This window comes from Vulpes lagopus, chromosome 13, assembly GCF_018345385.1.
Source record: "Vulpes lagopus strain Blue_001 chromosome 13, ASM1834538v1, whole genome shotgun sequence".
NCBI lineage: Eukaryota > Metazoa > Chordata > Mammalia > Carnivora > Canidae > Vulpes > Vulpes lagopus.
In genome coordinates this window covers 52,175,484-52,199,817 of record NC_054836.1, presented here as the reverse complement: position 1 = coordinate 52,199,817, position 24,334 = coordinate 52,175,484, and the positions used below count along the sequence as shown (strand labels likewise).

Below are 24,334 nucleotides of genomic sequence, written 5' to 3'. Positions count from 1 at the left end.
GTTTGCAGACACTGGTACAACATAGAAAAGATAAAAACAAAGGCAGCCTCTTAATTGACATAGGCTTTTTCACTAGGAATCCAAGAACTAACAGGTTTCCCAAAGCCAAGGATGGATGAAGCATTCCCTGGAAAAAAGGTAGATGGGTGACTGCTGGAAAGAAGAGAGGTAGGCAGACCTAATTCCTAGAGCCTGCCTGCAAGATGAAATGCTTGAGGAAACAGCCCTGAAAGAAAGGCTATGGCTTGACTATAAAAATAGAGCTTTGTTTTCTAAACTCACTGAAGCATTAGCACAGATTAAGGTCCCAAAGAGACTACTGGAGAAACAGTAAGGACCTGGGAATTTTAAATAGGAAAACAATTTTATCAAGAGGAAATGTGATCGTTTGGAGCTTGTGTAACCAGAAGTATTACCAAGATAGAGGGGACCCTGGTGGCATGGAGAATGGTGCCAGTTGGAATGAGGAGTCATGGGAGTTAGGAAGTCATAAATCAGCTCTTTACTCTTGTGACTAGACACATACAAAAACTGCTAATACCAATTTTATACTTCAAAAAGACAAAACAAGTCCTTTTTAATGAAATGAACGAATGTTTTTCTCCCTCAAGTCCTCGAATGTGATCAAGCAACACCATTTTTAACATCATTGGTGTGGTCATAGTATTGTAGATAAATACAGGTGGATAATACTACTTCAATAGATTAATTTCAGTTCCCAAAGAGTGTGAAGCATGAAATTCAGAAGGGAGCAAGTACAAATCTTGCTCTTGTACAATCTCTTATAAAACAGGTCATTTTAGATTATACACAGTATTGCTTAAGAAATACATTTGGAGTTTTTGAGTAATGATGAATTTTCACTGATCAACTAGGCCTTATGGTCCCTAAATAACCATGAGGATTACTTGTGAAATAGATAGTTGAAGTTGGGGATACAGTTTGTGGCAAGGATTAAAAGCAAAGTTTTCTTTCACTATTTATTTCAATACTTATAAGGTGAGACCTAATTACTACATGATTACATTGGACTAGGTACTAGGTGCTTTTCAGGACTGACAATGTAATAAATGCATTAGCTTTAATATGAAGCAACAAAAACTTATTTTTATTTATTTATGATAGTCACAGAGAGAGAGAGAGAGAGGCAGAGACACAGGCAGAGGGAGAAGCAGGCTCCATGCACCGGGAACCCGACGTGGGACTCGATCCCGGGTCTCCAGGATCGCGCCCTGGGCCAAAGGCAGGCACTAAACTGCTGGGCCACCCAGGGATCCCACAACAAAAACTTTAAAATTGCAGGCTAGCATAGTGCACTGCAGCGTTTGGTGGTACAAAGCAACAGAACCTGTTCATGTGGCCTCTTGGCATTATGTCCATAACCAATTTAGAGGCCATTTACTCAAATATGAATATCCCTCTTCATCATGCAAGTGCAAACATCAATAATGTTGCCCCTTCCCACCTCTCCAAGTCAACCTCCAGCATGCTCTCTCCTTAACCCCTATGATAAAGTCCTGGGAGAGAAGGAGGGGAACAAGCCTGTGCTCACCTTCACACCAACCAGGCCCAGAATTTCTTCCTCTTATATTGGATTTGTAGGAGTAGTTCATTTTTTGTTATTCAGTTGCTAGCTTAAATGTCACCTCCTAGGGGTGCTTCCCAGTCCACATAATCAAGTAGTCTCTTCACATCGCTGTGAAGTCTGCATAACTAATTATCTTTTTCCTTGTCTATATGTAGAGGCAAGGCCCTCATCTATTCTGTATCTTCAGCTTAGCCAAGTGTTTTGCAACAAAGCAGGTGATCAATAAATATTTATAAATTTATATGTATTTATTATAAATTTTATTATAAATTCATCTTACCTTTTAAAATGCAATGGAGGTGACAAAGGGCCATGGCTGATCTTAGTTTATGAATTTTGTGCAGTGGTTCAGTTTTGCTATTAATATATTCTCAAAATTAGGATATAGGTCAATTTATACTTAAGAAAAGTCTGAATTGGTTTGTAGAAAATGTCACTTAGATCAATACTAACGGACTTGGAGCCATAAAATTTTTCTCCCTTCTATTTACTCCTACCATTTACATTTGTTCTTATTCTCAGATCATACTTTCTTACCATGTCTCTGTCAATGCTATCCAATCCCTTCCTCCCTCTCAATGGCAATGAAAGAATGGAAGTTTGTACATAATCATTAGCTTTACTGCATCTAAGGAAGATTGAGCCAATTGACCAGTTCCACAAGAGAGGTGGTGCTCCAGCAGCTTCTTAATTCATGGAAGGGATACATTATGCCAACCACTTTGCAGATAGGTTTCTACCACTCAACACTGAGATTTGGAGCAAATTTCTTCATAGAACCTGCTTCTTAATCCACAAAATTCATTTACAGGATTACTGATAAGTTTACCAAGTTTCTGTAAAGCAAATAACACAATCTTGTCACATGATAGAAACTGTGTATTATGCTATTTTAGCAAATAGCCATTAATAACCTTATTCCTCTTTTCTTAGTCCTAACTATTCTGTGTCTCCCATGAACATTGACCATTTCATCTCCGCCATCCACCACCAATTCAAAATCTGATACCCACTCCTTAGAATCTTACTAAGTTAAATAGCATTTGATTTTCTCATCTTCAATTTTCTCCCCATGAATTCCCAGAAAATGACATAGAGGATACCCAATCCACTACAACCTACCCTGTAAGATTTCAATGGAAACTACAAAACAAACCTCAACCCAAGATCATCTTGTCTCTAGAAGATGAATTCAGAAAGATGGGTAACCACTTCCTCAGTAGGTTTGATTCAACTATTAATCATGAAAGAGTTTCCATAAATATAAAGGACAGCAGTTAATATGAAGTAGCTGTTGGTTCACAACCCTCTCAAGAGCTTCCTAGATGAAATCTGAAACAGGGCCTGGATGTGAAGGGCAGGGAGGGACCAAAGAAAAAGACCACCCCAGCCTGGTAGGTGATAGTTTTGTTTTTAAGATTTATTTATTTATTCATGAGAGACACACACACACACACACACAGAAGTGGGGGGGGGGGGGGGAACAGGCAGAGGGAGAAGCAGACTCCATGCAGGGAGCCCAATATGGGACTCAATCTCAGGTCTCCAGGACCACACTCTGGGCTGAAGGCGCTCAACCACTGAGCCACCTGGACTGCTCGGTGACAGTTTTAATAAGCAAAGGGAACTTATTACACAAGGCTCATCTTGGGCAGCAACAAGGCGAATGGATCTCCACACCTGCTCATGAAAATCATTAAAGCTCACAAAAAGACCCTAACTGGATTCAGTCATGCGTATTGTTCAGGTGTTCTCGGAGCAGCCTGTGGGAGTGGAGAAGACAAGCAGAATCCACATTTCAAGGACAGGGAGGGTGTGAGGAGCCTCCAACCCACCAGATCCAGCTCGTAGGTCAATTGGGGGTCATGGCTTTTCATCACCTTCCCTAACAGGAATAAATGTAACCGATTTATTTAAGAGTAGGAAGAGATTAGGGTTATTTCATCTTTAAGTGGGAAGAAAACTCTTGAAACATAGTTCAGTTTCTAAAGGACTGACTTCTCTAGCTCCACAAAAGCACACCCACTATTGCTTTTATTACATTCCAAGTTACGAATAGAAGCCCATCCATGGGAATATTTGTCTGAATCCACCAACTAAAGTATGACATTACAGAGGCCTTGAACAGAAGAACAGATTGAAGACTTAGTAATAATAGCCTAGAAAATACATAATAGCCTAGAAAATTACAGGAGCAACAGAAAAGACACATTTTTGAAAAATACCATTCAGTTCTAAATAAAGTCCTTTCAATATTCATAATAACAAGTATCATTTATTAAGCAACTATTATGTGTTAGATATGCTAAGTGCTCTACAAACAATACCTCATTTTCATGATCTCAGCAAGCCTCCAAAGTACTATCATCATTATGGTACTAGTAAGGAAAGTCTTTGAAATGTTAAGCAATTGTCTAAAGTTAGAGTTAGAAAAGTGGCTTAGCCACTAAGTAACTTGGGTCTGACTTCAAAGCTTATGCTCATTCACCACATTGTCTAAGTTGCCTCATCAATCTGGCTGTCTGAAAGAGCATATGTATTTGAACATAATTTCATAAACAACGGGCATAAAATTGAATAAAATATGCATAGGTTTAGTGTTTGCATTTCACTGTGCTAGGCATTCTTTTACATGTTGAGTTCTGATACAGAGATAAGTCAGATTACACCTTCAAGAAGCTTCCATCTAGTAAGAAAGACAAAAACGTATACATGAAATTCTTAATACAAGGAAAAGGCATGTCACAAAGAAACTGAAAAGGAAGTCAAATATTTTCTCCTTTAAAAAGGCAGGAGAGGGGTGCCTGGGTGGCTCAGTCAGTTAAGCATCCAACTCTTGATTTCAGCTCATTATCCTCATGGGTAGGGACATGGAGCCCTGCATCAGGCTCTGAGCTCAGCCGAGAGTGCTGGAGGATTCTCTCCCTCCACCCCTCTCCACGTGTTCACTCTCCCAAATATTTTTTTTTATTCAAATAAATATTTTTAAATATTTTTTTAAAAACTCACACTATTACAGATGAGTTTTATTGAACTTCTGTGGGGTTTTTTCCCTAAAATCTCTTCTAAAGCATTGAAAAGAATTCAAAAAGAAAAAGAGTATTTTGAGCTATAATTGAGTCAAATTTAGAGAGCACACAGATAAAATTACAAGTTGTACTAATTTTCTATTGCTGTTATAACAAATTGCCACAAACTTACTGGCTTAAAAAGAAAATACATTATCTCACACTTTTGTAGGTCAGAAGTCTGACATGTTCTCACTGGATTAAAGTGAAGGTGTTGTGTTCCTTCTGGAGGCTCCAAGGAAGAATCAATCCATTTTCTTGCCATTTCCAGCTGCAAACTACCTGAATTCTTCGGCTCACAGCTCTCTCTCCTTGCATCTTTAGAACCAGCAATGTCAGGCCAAGTCCTGCTCACGTCATAGCTCCAAACCTCCTACTGTCCTCAGCATACCTCTCTCTGCGTCTTTCTAACTGCAGCTGGAAAAAGTTTTCCCCTTTTAAGGACTCCTGATTAGATTGGGCCAATGAGAATAATCCAGGACAATCACCCTATCAGAAGGTCTTTAACCTAAAGCACGTGTGCAAAGTTCCTTTCATCACATGCAGTTGTCTCTTCACAGGTTTCATGAAATGGGAAATCTTTGGAAGGCCATTATTCTGCCAGTTTCACAGGCCACATCAGCTACAACTATGAGTGCAAAACTAGTAAATAAAATACTGAGGAAAAAAAACAATTAAAAGTCATATATTGACACAATTCAGTAATATCAAAGAGAGCTCTTTTTCTTCCAAGAATCAATTCAAGCAAGGAATAATGTAAATCACTCTATCCATCAATTAAAGAGAAAAACCCTATGATCATCTGGATGCTGAAAAAGGAATTTATTAAACCCAAAATCTCTTAGGCTTAATAAGCTCTTAGGTTAATAGAAAACCTTCCTAACATGACAAAAGAATCTATCAGAAACCTATAGAAAACTTCATAATGAAGAAACACTGGAAGCCTTTCATTAAGGAGGAAAAAAAAAAAACGATGCCCAGTTGCACTGTGACTGTTCAATGTACAGACTTAATGTAGTAAAAGGAGATAAATAAATGAGGTATAACACTGGAAAGGGAGAGATAAAGCTCATTATCTATACAGATCACTGACTAAAAAGTATAAGAGAAATGACCAAAAAACTGCTAGACTTAATACCAAAGTTTGGTAGGTTAGCTTTCCTATACATCATCAAGGATCAAGGACCAATTAGCTAATACCACGAAAAAAATCCCATTTGTGGTTGCAAAACTAACAGCACAAAAAACTATGACAAGTACTAGCAATAACCCAAACATTAAAAAAAAAAAATCGAGACCTATATGAAGAACATACTAAAACTTTATCAAATATAAGACTAAATAGCTACAGACCCTGCCAACTCCCTGTCAGGAAGACTAAATTTCAGAAAAGTCTGTGATTTGGGGAGACATCAAGATTTGGAAAATGTCAAATCTCCCCCCAATCAATCAATAATCCACTGCAATCTCAATTTCCAAATAAGATTTTTGTATTGATTTTATAAGCTGAAAAAATTTCATATGAAAGAGAAAAGGGACCAGAAATTTTGGTATAAAAACATACAACTCGAGCACTTGGGCGGCTCAGTCAATTAAGCATCTGCCTTTGGCTCAGGTCATGATCCCAGGGCCTAGGATGGAGTCCTGCCTCAGGCTCCCTGGGAGCCTGCTTCTCCCTCTGCCCCTCTTCCGCCCTGCTTGTGCTCTCTTTCTCTGCCTCTCTCTCTCCCAAATAAATAAATAAAATCCTTTTTAAAAAAGATTTTATTATTTATTCATGAGAGGCACAGAGAAAGACAGAGACACAGGCAGAGGGAGAAGCAGGCTCCCTGTGGGGAACACTCAACCATTAAGCCACCCAGGCATCCCAATAAATTAAAGCCAAACCCCACAGGGATCTTTGTGTCCTATCTTGCAAACGTCTCCAAGATAATTGCTAAAAACAAAAAAAATCAAGATGAATAACAGAAGAAACATAACCAAAAAAAAGCAAAATTATACATTTGTATAAGAACACCTACTGACACATGGTAAGAGGATAAAATCAATGATTCACAAAACTTAGTATGATTAAGAATGACCAAAGGGCAGCTTCCTAGGTGACACTGCCATGAGATGGTGATTCCAGAAGCCTGGGCTCTTGTGCAGATACCTTCAGCTTTAACGAGCTCCCACCTGACTGTACTTAGTCTATGGCCCGCATCTGGAGAAATCCTGACTTAGAAGGAGACAGTTTATTAAAGAGTAATACTATTTACTATTATCCTGCAGGCTCGAATGGCTTTGGCAAAGCGCTGAAGGGGAACTTGTAAACTATATGACTCAATATAGTTTAAGTGGCCTGCACCGTGTAAATTAGTATAGTTTGTGCATGTTAAGGTTTATTTATTTGAGAGAGAGAGAGAGAGAGAGAGAGAGAGAGGAAGAGCAAGAGCAGGACGGGCAGAGGGAGGGGAAGAGAGAGACTCTCAAGCCGACTCCAAACTGAGCAGAGTCTGATGCCAGGAGCAAACTCATCACCCTGAGATCACCACCTGAGCCCAAACCAAGAGTCAGTTGCTCAACCGACTAAGCCATCCAGGTGCCCCTAAGTTTGTACATTTTAGAGCAATTATAACAACAACAAGGAAAGGAAAATACAAAAAAAAAAAAAAAAAAAGTGAGGTGACTTCAGTCACCTAACAGGTAAAATCTAGGAGAAATCAAAGGAAGAAAATAGCATTGGGGCAATCAGGGAATGTTCCTAGAATTCAAAATGAGCCTTGAAGGAAAAGCTAAGATTAGAACAAGTAAAGCTGAGGCAGAAGTATTCTAGGTAGAGGAGTGAGATATGAACACACAAGGGGAAATAAGGGCTTTGAATTAGGGAATCTTTCCATTTCATAGAATTTAGGCCCCTGAAGAGAAATTATTAGGAATTAAAAGTTTCATAGTTAGGGCAGTATTTTTGGAGAATCTTGCTTATCAGGCTAAAAATTTTGACTTTACAAAATGAGTGCAAAGTAACAAAGATTTCAAGCCTAAGAATCATGTAATAAATAATATCCTAGGAAGATTGCTGGATACTAGGATGCACTAAGTAGAAGCTGGACGCTATAGTCCTTTGCAAAAGAAATGAGACGTAGGGACAGAGAGGGCAGAGGCAGCTGGAGCCAGGGCTATGAGTAGAGAATAAATACATGAGGGAGGGGTGAGGAGAGAGGAGGAGTTCGCTCTGGGAGGTTCTGCATTTAGGGAAGTAAAACACATGGCCAGATTTCAGGAGAGCTTGGGGATAGGCTTGGGGGTGGCTGCAGGGCAGCCCAAATTGACATCAAGGTCTAGCTGAGGGTGCAGAGAAAGGAAAAGAAGACCAAAATGGACTTTAGAGAAAAATCTACTCAGGAGGTACTAGACCAGTGTTTCAGACAATTCAAAGAAAGAACAATTAGAGACGTAGGATGAGAAGTAGAACACTGGGTGTCCCAACTAAGGGAGAAGGGATCTTGGTCAAGCACGCCACCACCTCTCCACCACTATCCTCCCTGGTCTTGAAATTTTAGTTTCATTTTTCTATTGGCAGGAAAAGTGGTGCCCAAACATAGCAGTTATTCAAAATCATCTGGGAATGAGGACATTAAGTTAAAGAATACCAGGATGGAGGCAGCAACCCGACAACTTCTTATTCAGCAGGTTTTATGTGGCATCTCAAAGTTTGTGTATTTAAATAGTTCCCTTACAGTTTGGGGGCCACTGAGCCAGATATAATTTGGGTTATAGTATGAAAGGAGAGGTAGTGAACACTGAAACTGTAGTAACCCGCAGAAATAAAGCATAAACAACTTTCATAAAAATTGTTACACATTTCAAAGAAAACTATAATATTCCTAGGATATGTGGACAAGTAATCACCGGCAGAGAAAGGCAAAGCTGAGCTAAATTTCTTTACTTATAAAAGTCAAACATGATTGTTTTGTCTTTATTTTTATAATTATATATGATAAAGATAAAAGAAAGGATATTATATTTTGAGTATTTGTAGCCTTCTCCCTTCCTCCTGCTTCATAACAAGGTTTCTGATCCGTCTTGAGCTCAGGGTATTAATCAAGCAGCTGATCTGAAAAATGAGAGAAGGGGAAAACTAAATGAAGCCCTGAGAGGCTCTATTGATCTGTATAAAAAGGAAAATGGCTTAGCAACTGAGAACCTACTCTGTGTTGGGCAGTGTTCCAAATACTTGACATATATTAACTCATTTAATTCTCACGGCAAACTTGTGAATTAATGGGACTTATTGTTGTAAGTTGTATTGGGCAATAAACCAGTACAACACTTTGGACAAGATATTTTGGGAAAGTATGTGGGGGAACAGAAAAAAGATATCAAATAAATTCTCAAAAATTAAATTTATAAATTAAATATATGAAGTGATATGGGATACTTTTTAAACTACCAAATTAGAAAATCTTGATTAAAGGATCAATATTCTGAAAACATATCCATTACTAAAATAAACTCAACCAGGAATAAAAATCTGTAAAACCAGTGAGCATAGAATATGTTATAGTAACAAAGAATTACCTCTCAAAATGACACCTTTAGATCCACATGCTTTAGGATTTAGTTCCCTCAAACTTAAAGAAAAGCTGATTTCCATACCAAATAATCTGTTGCATAGAGTAGAAAAAAGAGGAAAGCTACCCAGTTTGTTCAATAGAACAGATATACCACTTACACCAAAACCTAAAAGAGATAATACTAGAAAATAAAACCTATGCTCCCTCACTTAAAAACATATCAATAGCAAATATAAAATCTTGGATACTGCATTTAACAGTTCACTGAAAGACCAATGAGGATTTGTTCCAGAATCACATGGATAGATCAATAGTAGTGGTTAGTATGAGAGGTAAACCTATCCGTGCATCAATGAAGGAAACCATGTGAACATCTCAAAAGATCTTAAAAAGAATTTGAATTCAAAACCAATATCTGAAACAAAACACACAATGAAAATTTTCTTAGTTAAATAAGATTGAAAAAAATGTATTCTTTATTTATTTATTTTTTTTAAATTTTTATTTATTTATGATAGTCACAGAGAGAGAGGGAGAGGCAGAGACACAGGCAGAGGGAGAAGCAGGCTCCATGCACCGGGAGCCCGACGTGGGATTGGATCCCGGGTCTCCAGGATCGCGCCCTGGGCCAAAGGCAGGCGCCAAACCGCTGCGCCACCCAGGGTTCCCGAAAAAATATATTCTTTAAATACTTCCTTTAAATTAACTAACCATCAAGATTATATTTAACGATGAAAATACTAGAAGTGTTTCAATTAATGTCAGGAACATGCCAAGACCTGCTTTCACCACTTACTTTAAACAAAAATTATTAAACAATGTTTTAAATCTGGATTTAAAAATAGGGAAAACAAATGGAAAGCAAGGAAGTGATCATTATTTTTAGAAAAAAGTGCTTAATATTAAAAAATTTAGTGCAATGGCCAAATTTTAAAAAATATATGTTCTATAAAGTGAGACTCAGAAAATAGAAAACAAAATTCAGGAAGGCAAAATCAGCATATGCAATAATAGCTCCTTCCTATACTGACTCCAGAGAAATAATAGAGAATATGTTTTAAATCACTTAATATAAATACAGCTGCACTGAAAATTGGAAGGTAAGTCCCCAGAGAACTGTGAAGCCTCTTTAAGAACAGAGAGCAAGGAACACTTTTTCAGTCTAAAAGACTAAAATGGGAAGACTCAGGGACCACAGCCGGAAAGCCCACGTGACAAAGGGAGAAGCTCCTTAAATTTTTTAAAAATTTAAATTCAATTTGCCAACATATAGTATAACACCCAGTGCTCATCACATCCCGTGCCCTCCTTAGTGTCTGTCACTCAGTCATCACATCCATCCACCCACCTCCCCTTCTGCAACCCTCAGTTTGTTTCCCAGAGTTGAGTCTCTCATGGTTTGTCTTCCTCTCTAATTCTCCACACCACCCCTCCACCAATACCTAAAGAAAGTCAACACCATGAAAGATGACAAATCCAACAAATGGAAGAACCTGGAAGCTGACGAAATGGAGTAAAATAAGCATTCAGAATACAAGTTAAAACATACATGCTTAGTATCCTCAAAGGAGGAAAATGCCATAAAACAACAGAGATCATTAAGGATAGCAGATATTTCAAGGGGGAAGGAAGGAAGGAAGGAAGGAAGGAAGGAAGGAAGGAAGGAAGGAAGGAAAAAGAAAAAAAAAAGAAAGTAAAAGCCTAGGAAAAAAAAAGTTTAATGGCCTAAGAAATAAATTACTGGCTGTAAGATTAAACTGAAGAATTCTTCCAGAAAAGAGCACAAGGAAATAAAGAGGTAAAAAATATGGAAGAAACATGAAGATCAGATAAAGTTCCAACATATCTTAGAAATTGGAGTTCCAAATAAGAAATAGAGAAAACAGGAGAAAGGAAATGCTGGAAAAAATAATGCTAATATTTTTCCAGAATTTAAGAATGATTAGAATCTTTCAATAAAAAAGGATTGCTAAATGAAAATATAGGGTTTTCTTAAACTTCCACATATGAAATTTCGGAAGATTTAGGATAAAGACAGTTTTCAAAAAGCTAAGAGAGAGAAAAGGCATATTACTACAATGGAATGGGACTCAGGTTGGCACCAGGCTTTTCATCTTTAGATTGCAAGAATCTATGCAATGAAAAAACATTATTCTCAAAATGTTAAAGAAATATTAGCAAAAAATAAAAAATGTTTAAAACAAAGCTCTCTGTTGCCTTAGAGACAACCGGGCCCACAGAATGGTTTCTTTCCGACAAGAAAATCAGCAGTACAAATTAATGACCTTAAAAATATTCATATTCTTTTACCTATCTAGAAATCTATTCCAAAAAGATGATCAGAAATGTAACATATCACAAGTGCAATGGGCCAAAGTTGTAGAATTTGATAACAAAAATCAAAAACATCCTAAACTCTCCAAATTAAGGAAAAGGTTAACTAAATCATGGCTGAGCTATATGTTGCAATATTTGCCATCATTAATACAGAGTAAGTGCTAATGAGATAATGGCAATAGTCAATGGCAAGTCAAAAGTGGCTCAAACAATAATGACATCTATTTTCTGACTTGAGAATTAGGGATATAAGGAAAAAGTGTAAACTGGCAAACATGGCTTGTTTCTCCCCATTATTTCTTCTTCCTTCTTTTTTTTTTTTTTAAATCTTTTTTTTTTTTTATTATGATAGTCGCACAGAGAGAGAGAGAGAGAGAGAGAGGCAGAGACACAGGCAGAGGGAGAAGCAGGCTCCATGCACTGGGAGCCTGACGTGGGATTCGATCCCAGGTCTCCAGGATGGCGCCCTGGGCCAAAGGCAGGCACTAAACCGCTGCGCCACCCAGGGATCCCCTTTCTTCTTCCCCCTTTCTCAGAAAGAGAACTCTTGACTAAAAAAAAAATTTTTTTAGATTTTTTTTATTTATTTATTTGAGAGAGGGAGAGCACATGAGCATGAATGGTGGAGGGCGGGGCAGAGGGAGAGGGATGAGCAGACTCCCCATTGAATGCTTAGCCCAGAGCCCGAGGGGTCATTGCAGAGCCCTTACCATGACCCTGAGACCATGACCTGAGCAGAAGGCAGACGCTTAACCAACTGAGCTACCCAGGCACCCCAAGAACTCTGGTTTTCAGATGGGCATATAGCTACCCTGAAACTTTCCCCTGATTCTATGAACACTAAATACTGGTCAAAATGATAGAAGCTGGAGGGTTTCATGTAACTTCCAAGAAGTGTCCTTAAAGTAAAGGTGACGGGAGTACATTTGCCTCTTATACTTCTTCCTTTCTCTTGATTGGAATTCAGGAATGAGAGCTAGAAATTAAGCAGCCACATTGCTCTGAGGAAGCCATGTTCTGAGTGGAAGGAAAACAAGAGAGAAGGAATCAGGATCTTTAACACCAAGAAGCACCACATCTGCTCTAGAACACCTACCTCTAGACTTTTTTGTGAGAAATAAAGTGGTATTAAGCCCCGGTTGTTGAGCTTTTTGATACACATACCTGTAGTACCTAATCCTAAAATCTGGGCTCTACCCTTAGAGTTTCTGATTCAGTAGATCTGGGGGTGGGGCCTGATAATTTGTATTTCTAACTAGTTCCCAGATGGTGCTGATACATCTGGTGTGGGGACCACACTTGTAGAACCACTGCACTGAGGGAGATAATAACCCAGTGGTTCTCAGGCAGCCCAGGGGGCTCAGCAGTTTAGCGCCGACTTCGGCCCAGGGTATGATCCTGGGGTCCCAGGATTGAGTCCCACGTTGGGCTCCCTGCATGGAGCCTGCTTCTCCCTCTGCCTGTGTCTCTGTCTCTCTGTCTCTCCTCTCTGTGTTTTTCATGAATAAATAAATAAAATCTTAAAAAAAAAAAACAAACCCAGTGGTTCTCAACCCTTGCTTTACATTAGAATCCCTGGGGAGGGAGGCAAGACCAGGGGAAGGAAGGGTCTTTAAGAAAACACACCATCTACCTGGAACTCACTCCAGAGGAGACTGATTTAATTGATCTGGTCTGAGCACAGGGGTAGGTTAAAAATCTTCGAGATGATTCTAAGGAGCATGCTGGGACTGAACACTGTAACCCTTTGCTGCTTACTATTTATAGCACCAATGAGGCAGAAATACCTGTGTTCCCCCGCAGAGAGAAATGGTATTTAGAAAACCGCGCTTGGTGACCTAGAACTTGAAGCCAAAAGACTGAGGTCACTGCTCGAGACAGTAGTTTCTCTGGACCTTGGTTATTTTACCCATAAAATGATGATGATATTGACATCATCTGGTTTCGTAGAGAGTGAATGAGAGGACATGGGTGAAAGCACCTTGTAATCTCCGAGTATTACACAGACCTAACAAGGGAGTAGACCCAGCAGATCACGGACGGAGAACCCGAGTTGGTTCAGCTCTGGAACAGGATCGAACATTTGAAAGACGTAGGAGGGTAAATGGGAGAGGAGATAGGAAGAAATATTGTAGGACTCCTCCACGACTCTGCGCCACAGAGGCCCGAAATAGAAATGATCCATCTCTCCTGCCACGGGTGCTGCCTTCCCTCCTTCTCTTGATTTTTTTAAATGCTTTTTTCCACAGGTGTTCCTAGTCTGAACTAATTCCTCTGGGTGAAAGTTTTGGCCTGGAGCATAGACCTTGCCTGCATGGAACTATGTGTCCACGAATGGCTATGTCTGCTATTAGGATCATTACACTGCCATCCGGATCTGTTGCTTGAAACCTCCTGTCACGGAGAGGCTTCCCAGGTGGCTGTTTTATGTCCAGGTGTTCAGCTGAGGATGTGCCAGATGGCAAAAATTGACCCTAATACTTATTTTTTTAAGATTGTATTTCTTTATTTGAGAGAGAGAGAGAGAGTGCACACGAGCAGGGGTGAAGGGCGGAGGGAGAGGGAGAAGCAGACTTCCCGCTGAGCAGGGGGCCCTGGTGTGGGGCTCGATCCCAGGACCCTGAGACCATGATCTGAACCGAAGGCAGCTGCTTAACCATCTGAGCCCCAGGTGCCCTGACCCTAACACTTCTAATTTCAGGATAAATAGTACCAGGCAAAGGGAGGTTTAGTTCATCCCTGGAGGGCCTCAGGTGCCCGAGTGGGGGGGTTAGGCCTTTATTCTGTAGCCTGTAGAAGTCATTGGTTTTAATCTAAGAAGTGACCCAGAACAGTGCTCCGAGAGTATCAGTCAGTGTGATGGATGAGATGGGGCTGAGGCTGACATCAGGATGACAAACCACAGAAGTTACTGAAGTAATTCAGGGGCGAGGGTAGTGACAATGGAATTTGAAAAGAAAGGATAAATGCAAGACACGTAGTGAATGAAAACGAACTCTTGGCCTTCACAACTGTCGGGTTCTTACAGTAAATACTGGCAGCCTTCAACAACTAAAGCTTGATGAGGGCTACCCTCTCTTCCTTCACTATTAGGTGGTGTCCTCCAGTAAAAGCAAGTCTGCAGGCTTCATGCAACTACATAGACCATCATCAACAAGCAGGCGCAAAAAAAAAAAAACAAAAAAAAACAAAATACTACACACAAAAAATATCTTGTGCCAAAGTACTAAACAGAGTTCTAGATTCAGGGAGCCATTCTAAAGGCTGTCGGTGTGCCATATTCAGAAGATGCTTACACGTACTACATGTAGGCAAGAACAGAAATGCCAAAAAAAAAAGTGCCTGTACACTATTCTAACCAGCCACATATCTCCAACACCTGTTATCTCCACAATGAAAAATTATTTATAATCTTTTATGTTAATTAACATACCTCTAGTGCAGATTAACCGTGATACTGGAAGCACTTGTGCATCCATCTCTGTAGTGAAGATTCCTGATTAGTCTTTCAAATGCTAATTATCCACCCTGGAGTGTGCAGATTAAAGTTAAGGCTCAAACACATACACGTCTCACTGAAGTATTCTAAAGTATACCGACAAGATAACAAGCATCAAAGAGAGTTTCAAGGTCACCAGGCTGTGGATCATGTTTGAGGAAGATGAAAAAGCACTGTTTTAATGAGGAGCCATAGTGCTAAGGAAGAGGAAACAGCTGTGGTTTAAGCAGAAAAGAAATTTATGAGAGGACACGGAGTAGCTCAGAGGATGGCTGGAAAGGGAGCATTAGACCTGCATGGTCAGAGACTACAACCGGTAACAACAGACCACTGGACCCATGGGAGGGGGCTCTAGGGTGGCTATAGGAATGCACAGGCGCCTTGAGTCACTGACGCCACTAGTCCTGGATGCTGGATGCTCACCCCTAGAACCCCCCTCACTGTTGCCCCAGGAGCCGACCTAGCAATATTCCTGCAGTTGCCCAGGAAGCACACGGCTTTCTGCGTTTGCTGTTCTGAGTCAAGAGCTCCCGGCTGGTGTACATGATTGGTAGAACCAGTATGTGGCATTTCAGATTCAGCCAGTAGACTCCTAAGGTGGGGAATTCTGCAAACACAGAATGGTGATTCAGAGGGTAGGCATGCAAAACAAACAAATATATGTATGTAGACATATACACGTACACATCTATATACATCCAGGAAAGGGTAAGCTGGATGAGAAGTGGTGGCAATGTATTCAAGTAGAAACATGTGACACGTGTTCCCCAGAGAGCCAGAGTTACAGATTTGGGAGTTGGCTAGTAACTGCATTTCGAGTTAAGACAGGAATCTGGACAGACACTCACACTTTTTATTTACATAGGAGGGATGGGAGTCTAAGAGTGCTTCATCGCTACTGATCTGCTGCCCACTCTAATCCCCAGCGTCTATTACGTGAAAATGAAGAAATTCACATTCTATCAGCGGAGATAGGAAAAGTATAGGTGGTACGAACAGAAAATAAATGGGAGAGAACTCATGATTGTTGAAGGCCTATTGTGTACTCTTTGTTTAATGTTTAAGTGCCAACCCTATATCGTGCACTACACCAGGCCGATTTAATGGTGAGCAAAACTGGACATGTCCTGGCATATGAGGATGTGAAAGCAGGCTGGGGTGCAGACAATTTGGAGGTGTTGTGGAGGTCAAGCTGGAGGTAAAAAAAAAAAAAAGGCCAGGCTACAGAACTGGTCCATATCTGTTGAAGGATTTTGAGCCTTATCCTAAAGAGGATAAAACATCTAAGGGTTTTAGATGTTTTAAGCTATTTTTTTTTTACATACATCATCTCATTTGATCCCTGCAACAACTCTGTAAGGTGGATGTTACTAGTATCCCGTTAACACACAATGAAACTGGGGTTCAGAGGGAGATTAAGTGACCTGAGACCTACAAGGAGCAGAAAAGGATGGGAAGGATAGAAGGCAGGCTGGCAGGGAAGGCTTCTTGGAGAGGAATTCACACTTTTTGAAGGCCTGTTGTTTCGACGAACATTCACAGTATCTTTGCAAGGAAAGTTTTTTTTGTTTTTTTTTTTGTTTTGTTTTTTTTTTGACAGAGGAACATAATCGCACATATTAAGAGGAGCCAAACTCCAAACACTGGACTCCACAGCTGTTGTGAATCGTGGTCCCTAAGCAACATCCCCTTAGGTTCACTCAGTGAGTTCAGAGTATAAATGAGCATCAGGGCCTGGCGTCTGAAGGACCCTTAGGAAGAAAGGCTGGTGACGGCCGGCAGGTGTACCGGCTGGGGGGATGGTGTAAGGGCTGGGGAGGAGGTGTACCGGCTGGGGGGGCGGGGTAAGGGATGCGGGGGCGGTGTACGAGATGGGGGGTCAGTGCACCGGCTGGGGGAGCCGGTGGGGGAGCCGGTGGGGGAGCCGGTGTACTGCTGGGGCAGGGGTGTTACGAGATGGGGGGGCAGGTGTAAGGATTGTGGGGGCAGTGTACGGGCTGGAGGGGTATGGTGTATAGGATAGGGGGGCCAGTGTACCACCTGGGGGGCGGTATACAGGCGGGGGGATGGTGTACAGGATGGGGGGGATGTACGGGATGGGGCGGCGGTGTAAGGGATGCGGGGCCAGTGTACAGGCCAGGGGGGTTATGGTGTACCGGACGGCGGTATGGTGTACGGGATGGGGGGATGGTGTACGGGATGGGGGTGATGGTGTACGGGATAGGAAGGATAGTGTAAGGGATGGGGGGATGGTGTACGGGATAGGAAGGATAGTGTACGGGATGGGGGGATGGTGTACGGGATAGGAAGGATAGTGTACGGGATGGGGGGATGGTGTACCGGATAGGGGGAATGGTGTACGGGATAGGAAGGATAGTGTACGGGATAGGGGGAATGGTGTACGGGATGGGGGGATGGTGTACGGGATAGGAAGGATAGTGTACGGGATGGGGGGATAGTGTACGGGATAGGAAGGATAGTGTACGGGATAGGGGGGATGGTGTACGGGATGGGGGGGATGGTGTAATGGTGTACGGGATGGGGTGATGGTGTACGGGATGGGGGGGATGGTGTACAGGATAGGGGGGATGGTGTACGGGATGGGGGGATGGTGTACGGGCTGGGGGGATGGTGTACGGGATAGGGGGGATGGTGTACGGGCTGGGGGGATGGTGTACGGGATGGGGGGATGGTGTACGGGATGGGGGGATGGTGTACGGGATAGGGGGGATGGTGTACGGGCTGGGGGGATGGTGTACGGGATGGGGGTATGGTGTACGGGATAGAGGGGATGGTGTACAGGATGGGGGGGATGGTGTACGGGATGGGAGGATGGTGTACGGGATGGGGGTGATGGTGTACGGGATAGGGGGGATGGTGTACGGGATAGGGGGGATGGGGTACGGGATGGGAGGATGGTATACGGGATGGGGGTATGGTGTACAGGATAGGGGGGATGGTGTACGGGATAAGGGGGATGGTGTACGGGATGGGAGGATGGTGTACGGGATAGGGGGGATGGTGTAATGGTGTACGGGATGGGGGGACGGTGTACAGGATAGGGGGGATGGTGTACGGCCTGGGGGGATGGTGTACGGCCTGGGAGGGATGGTGTAATGGTGTACGGGATGGGGTGATGGTGTACGGGATAGGGGGGATGGAGTACGGGATGGGGGTGATGGTGTACAGGATAGGGGGTATGGTGTACGGGATGGGGGGATGGTGTACGGGATGGGGGGATGGTGTACGGGATGGGGGGATGGTGTATGGGATAGAGGGGATGGTGTACAGGATAGGCGGGGATGGTGTACGGGCTGGGGGGGGATGGTGTACGGGATAGGAGGATGGTGTACGGGATGGGGGTGATGGTGTACAGGATAGGGGGGATGGTGTACGGGCTGGGGGGATGGTGTACGGGATGGGGGTATGGTGTATGGGATAGAGGGGATGGTGTACAGGATAGGGGGGGATGGTGTAGGGGCTGGGGGGGGATGGTGTACGGGATAGGAGGATGGTGTACGGGATGGGGGGATGGTGTACGGGATGGGGGGGGATGGTGTACGGGATGGGAGGATGGTGTACCGGATGGGGGTGATGGTGTACAGGATAGGGGGGATGGTGTACGGGATAGGGGGGATGGTGTACGGGATGGGGGATGGTGTACAGGATAGGGGGGATGGTGTACGGGATGGGGGGGATGGTGTACGGGATGGGGGGATGGTGTACGGGATGGGGGGATGGTGTACGGGATGGGGGGGGATGGTGTACGGGATGGGGTGATGGTGTACGGGATAGGGGGGATGGTGTACGGGATAGGGGGGATGGTGTACGGGATGGGGGATGGTGTACAGGATAGGGGGGATGGTGTACGGGATGGGGGGGATGGTGTACGGGATGGGGGGGATGGTGTACGGGATGGGGGGATGGTGTACGGGATGGGGGGATGGTGTACGGGATGGGGGGGGATGGTGTACGGGATGGGGGTGATGGTGTACAGGATAGGGGGGATGGTGTACGGGATGGGGGGTGGTGTACAGGATAGGGGGGATGGTGTACGGGATGGGGGGGATGGTGTACGGGATGGGGGGATGGTGTACGGGATGGGGGGGATGGTGTACGGGATGGGGGGATGGTGTACGGGATGGGGGGATGGTGTACGGGATGGGAGGATGGTGTACAGGATAGGGGGGATGGTGTACAGGATAGGGGGGATGGTGTACGGGATAGGGGGGATGGTGTACGGGATGGGGGATGGTGTACAGGATAGGGGGGCTGGTGTACGGGATGGGGGGGCTGGTGTACGGGATGGGGGGCTGGTGTACGGGATGGGGGGATGGTGTACGGGATGGGGGGATGGTGTACGGGATGGGGGGGGATGGTGTACGGGATGGGGTGATGGTGTACAGGATAGGGGGGATGGTGTACGGGATAGGGGGGATGGTGTACGGGATGGGGGATGGTGTACAGGATAGGGGGGATGGTGTACGGGATGGGGGGGATGGTGTACGGGATGGGGGGGATGGTGTACGGGATGGGGGGATGGTGTACGGGATGGGGGGGGATGGTGTACGGGATGGGGGGGGATGGTGTACGGGATGGGGGTGATGGTGTACAGGATAGGGGGGATGGTGTACGGGATGGGGGGTGGTGTACAGGATAGGGGGGATGGTGTACGGGATGGGGGGGATGGTGTACGGGATGGGGGGATGGTGTACGGGATAGGGGGGATGGTGTACGGGATGGGGTGATGGTGTACGGGATGGGGGGATGGTGTACGGGATGGGGGAGCCGGTGTACGGGCCGGGGGGCGGTATACGGGCTGGGGGGATGGTGTAAAGGCTTGGGGGGCCGGTGTACGGGCCGGGGGGCCTGGAGCAGGAAGAGCTGGGACCCCCGTGCTGTGGGAGGTTCAAGCCCCGGGCGGTGATCTAGGGAGAGCCGGGGCGAGACGGCTGGGCAGGCGGGCCCGCGGGGCCGGGGCGGCGGCCGGGCTGGGGGGTCTCCGGGCCCCCGTGCGGCCCGTCCTGCGGGCGCTGCCCAGGGCGGCGGCGGCGGCGGCGGCGGCGGCGGCGGCGTCCCGGAGGCCTCGAGTCCCCCGCCCGCCGCGGGTCCCAGGTCCGGCCGCCCGGGGGGAGGGGGGCGGGGCTCGGAGGAAGCGCGGCGCGCCGTGACCCCGGCGGCGTTCCGTACCGGCGCGATCCGGCGGCGGCAACATGGCGGCCGCGCCCGGGCCGGGCCCCCGGAAAGTTTCCCCCGAGGCCGGCCTGCGTTAGTGCGTGCGGCCCTCGCCCCCCCGCCGCGCCGCCTCCCGCCGCGAGCCGCAGGCCGGGCCCCCGCGCCCCCCCCGCGCCCTCCCGTACCCCCCGCGCCCCAGCGCCGGCTCCGGGGGTTGGGCGCGCACGGGCGGCGGCGGCCGAGTCAGGTAGGGGGTCGGCGGGGACGCGGGGGGCGGCCCCCGCCCGGCAGCGCCCGGGCTCCGCCCCGCGGGCTGTGGGGCCGAGGCTGCTGCGCGTCCCTGGGAGCGCCAGTGGGGCGGGGGGGGGGGCCGAGGTGGCCGCGAGCCTCCGGGCGGCGGGGGCAGGACCGAGAGCCCGGGTGCTCGGGGCCCTTGACTCCCCGTCGCGGGCCCGGGAGTTAACGTGATTCCTAGAGCCGAAGCCCCGAAACCCCCGACCTCCCCCGACCTCGGTGCTCGGTTTGGGCCTTTTCGCTTTTGAGGCTTCTTCCCGCAGACGGGACAGAGGCAGCTGCGGCCGGAGCCCGGGCCCAGGGTGCAGCGCGTCGGCGAGCAGGACCCGGGGCAGGACACGGGAGCGCCGGCTGCGGGGCTGAGGGGGGGCTGAGGGGAGGCTGAGGGGGCTGAGGGGAGATGGGGGAGATGGGGGAGCTGAGGGGAGCTGAGGGAGGGCTGAGGGGGGCTGAGGGGAGCTGAGGGAGCTGAGGGAGGGCTGAGGGGAGCTGAGGGAGGGCTGAGGGGGGCTGAGGGGAGCTGAGGGAGCTGAGGGAGGGCTGAGGGGGGCTGAGGGAGGGCTGAGGGGGGCTGAGGGGAGTTGAGGGAGGGCTGAGGGGAGTTGAGGGAGGGCTGAGGGGAGCTGAGGGCCTGAGGGGAGCTGAGGGGGCTTGAGGGGAGCTGAGGGGGGCTGAGGGGAGCTGAGGGAGGGCTGGGGGGGGGCTGAGGGGAGCTGAGGGAGCTGAGGGGGCTGAGGGGAAGCTGAGGGAGGGCTGAGGGGAGCTGAGGGAGGGCTGAGGGGAGCTGAGGGGAGCTGAGGGGGCCTGGGGGGAGCTGAGGGGGGGCTGAGGGGAGCTGAGGGAGGGCTGAGGGGGCTGAGGGGGCTGAGGGGAGCTGAGGGGGTCTGGGGGGAGCTGAGGGAGGGCTGAGGGGAGCTGAGGGAGGGCTGAGGGGAGCTGAGGGGGCGTGAGGGGAGCTGAGGGAGGCTGAGGGGAGCTGAGGGGGGCTGAGGGGAGCCCCCGCGCCTCTGTGACCAGTACCTGGCATCGGCGTTAAACATAATTATTTCTTCATTAGTCTATATTCCTCTCATAGGTGCTTGTTGAACACCCACTCGGTGCCAGTTTTTTTTTAAGATTTTTATTTATTCATGAGACACACAGGCAGAGGGAGAAGCAGGCTCCCTGCCGGGAGCCCAACTCGGGACTCTATCGGGACTCCATCCCGGGTCTCCAGGGTCTCCAGGGTCACGCCCCGTGCCAAAGGCAGGCGCCAGACCGCTGAGCCACCCGGGCGGCCCGGTGCCAAATTTTCTGCCAAGATACACGTACATGGTGTTAAAGACAAACTGTGAGACTTTGTGAATCTAGTAGGGAGGGACTGCAGACATCGGACAGATGACCACCAGCATTTCGCTATTCTAGCAGCAGTGCAGGGACCGTATAAACGGGTCAGGGGCAGCCTCACTAAGAAATTGATTTGAGGGAGACCTGAAAAGCAGGAGTGAGGCAGGTGTAAGGACTGGGATGGAGCCCGGGAGGAGGGAAGGAGGGCACCTGCGAGGGGACAGCGGTCATGCAATTCAGAGCTGAAAGTGGAATACAAAGTCCCAAGAGGAAGAGAAAGGAGGCAGGAAAGTTGTTCACCTCCAATTGAATAGTTTTATAAGGACTCTCGACTCTGTTGCTTAAGATGATGGGAAACCGTTGGAGGGTTTTGCATAACAGTGACCTAACAATTTTTTTTTAAGATTTATTTATTTATGATAGACATAGAGAGAGAGAGGCAAAGACACACAGGAGGAGGGAGAAGCAGGCTCCATGCTGGGAGCCGGACGTGGGACTTGATGGATCCCAGAACTCCAGGGTCACGCCCTGGGCCAAAGGCAGGCGCTAAACCACTGAACCACCCAGGGATCCCCCTAACAATTTTTTTATTCTAAAAGGGACACTTGTTGGAGAAGGCCAGGCTCGACCACTCGATGCAGGGAGACATTCAAGCATGAGATGATGGCGGCCGGGATTGGGATTTTGACTTTGGGGCTGGAAAAAAGAAACATCTCAGATGTGTCCAAGAAGAGTGGACAGGACTCGGTGGAGATTACATATAGGTGGTGGAGAAGAGGAGAGTTAGAGTAGTATATGGGGTTTTATAAAACAGACTCTGGAAGTTCCGTTATGCAAATAGCTCTTCTGTGCTCCATTTTTTATCTGTCTCATAAGTAACTTCTCATTGAATCAAGTAACGGCAGACCAGTTGAAAACATTGGGATGCTGTGTGGTCTTACTCTCTGATTCAGCCAGTTTCTCCTTTGAAGAGGTTTACAATGTGGAAAGACTTGTATATTGGCCGTTTAAGAATATTCAATTATGTTGATTTTTGACAGTGGGGTTGCATATATTCTATGATAAGGATGTTATGGATATTATTTACAAGCTTCCCTTTTTTCCAAGGTTTTAATATATTTTTTAACAATTTATTTATTCATGATAGAGAGAGAGAGGCAGAGACACACAGGCAGAGGGAGAAGCAGGCTCCATGCCGGGAGACGGACGCGGGACCTGATCCCCGGACTCCAGGATCGCGCCCTGGGCCAAAGGCAGGCGCCAAACCACTGAGCCACGCAGGGATCCCCCAAGGTTTTAGCTCTAAGAGTGAACAGAGCTGGTGCTTTATTTGCATCAGGTAGATTAACATATGTTATGTCAGGAGGGGAAGAGAGAATAATTGAAGACCTGGAAATAGACGAGATTGCTCATGGAAGGTGTATAGCAAGAGGAAAGCCTCGACCTGTGATTGAACATCCGAAGGATGGATTGAGAATCGAGAGTCTGCAAGAAGACCAAGAAGGAGAGGTCAGTGAGTTAGGAAGAAAATCTGCAGGTTGGTCTTTGAAAGCTAAAGGAAGGGCAGGTTTCAGAAGTTGAGAGGAGTCAACGATGTCAAAGGTTGTTTGAAGAAGTGCAGGATAATAAGTGAAAAGTACACATTGGTTTTAGGAGCTTATCCATCATTTTAGAATTTGCCAGAGCAGTTTGTTGTTTGGTGGGAACTGTCGTTTAGTGGTGTGAGAAGTGAGGTGGTCAAAGCTGTCAAGAGGACAGAAGGTTGAACTTGGAAGAGAAGACTGGATTGAGTGAAGATTGCTTTTGTTTCTGGGATTTTGGGGGGGTATTGTTTTTAAAAAGAGCTCTGCAGATGTTTAAGTGCTAATGGATAAGGGAAGAGTGGGAGTTTGAAGAACGAGGAGATTGTGGAGTTCTGGAAGAGTTAGAGGGGAAAAGCTAATCAGTATGGCTAAAGATTTAGCCTTAGGTGTATCGGGAGATGCTGGGTAGAGTGGGTCTGTGGTGTTGGAGACTTAAGGAGGTTCTCTTCTGACACCTGGTTGCAGTCATCTAGTGAGAATGCAGGGAATGGGAAGTGAGATTTGAGGACAAGGAAGAGGGGTTGAATAGTTACAAAGACTGACAGTGTTGAGCAAAGAAACAGAAGGCTGTCTGTCATTCAGTGGCGTTGTTCCCCAGCCAAGTGGGTCATTAGGTGTTAATTCCAGGTTATCATGTTTCTGTCAGGTCTGTCTTTTAGTGTCCTGTTAAAGTATAAATAAGCTGATCACAAGTCATTTTTTGAATTTTTATCTGGTTGAGTTATCCATGGACATTTAGTGTAACCATGAGCTGTTGAATGGATCAGTTCTTCTGAAACAGTATACCAGAAAATTTGAAGAATTATCTGATAGATAAAGCATTTTTTTGACCACTGTCATGTTTTAAGTACAATTTGTGGGAGCAAAGATTAAGATAATTATCTGGATCCTTTAACAAATAGTTGTTA

General features: G+C 45.9%; 1 protein-coding gene across 2 annotated transcripts in view; it reads left to right on the top strand.

Moving 5' to 3' along the window:
* The first annotated feature begins 20,257 nt into the window (after positions 1-20,257).
* The window catches only part of TMEM168 (transmembrane protein 168), a 30,621-nt gene continuing 26,544 nt past the window's right edge, over positions 20,258-24,334 (top strand). The window contains exon 1 of one of the 2 annotated variants that reach the window (XM_041727656.1): positions 20,258-20,470. Coding sequence is in view for 1 of the 2 variants with exons in the window: in XM_041727655.1 (XP_041583589.1) it covers positions 23,200-23,352 (153 nt within the window). In the remaining variant the exon portion in view is untranslated. Of the gene's footprint in view, positions 20,471-21,438; positions 23,353-24,334 lie in introns of those variants that run through there. The other variant, XM_041727655.1, reaches the window with a different exon arrangement.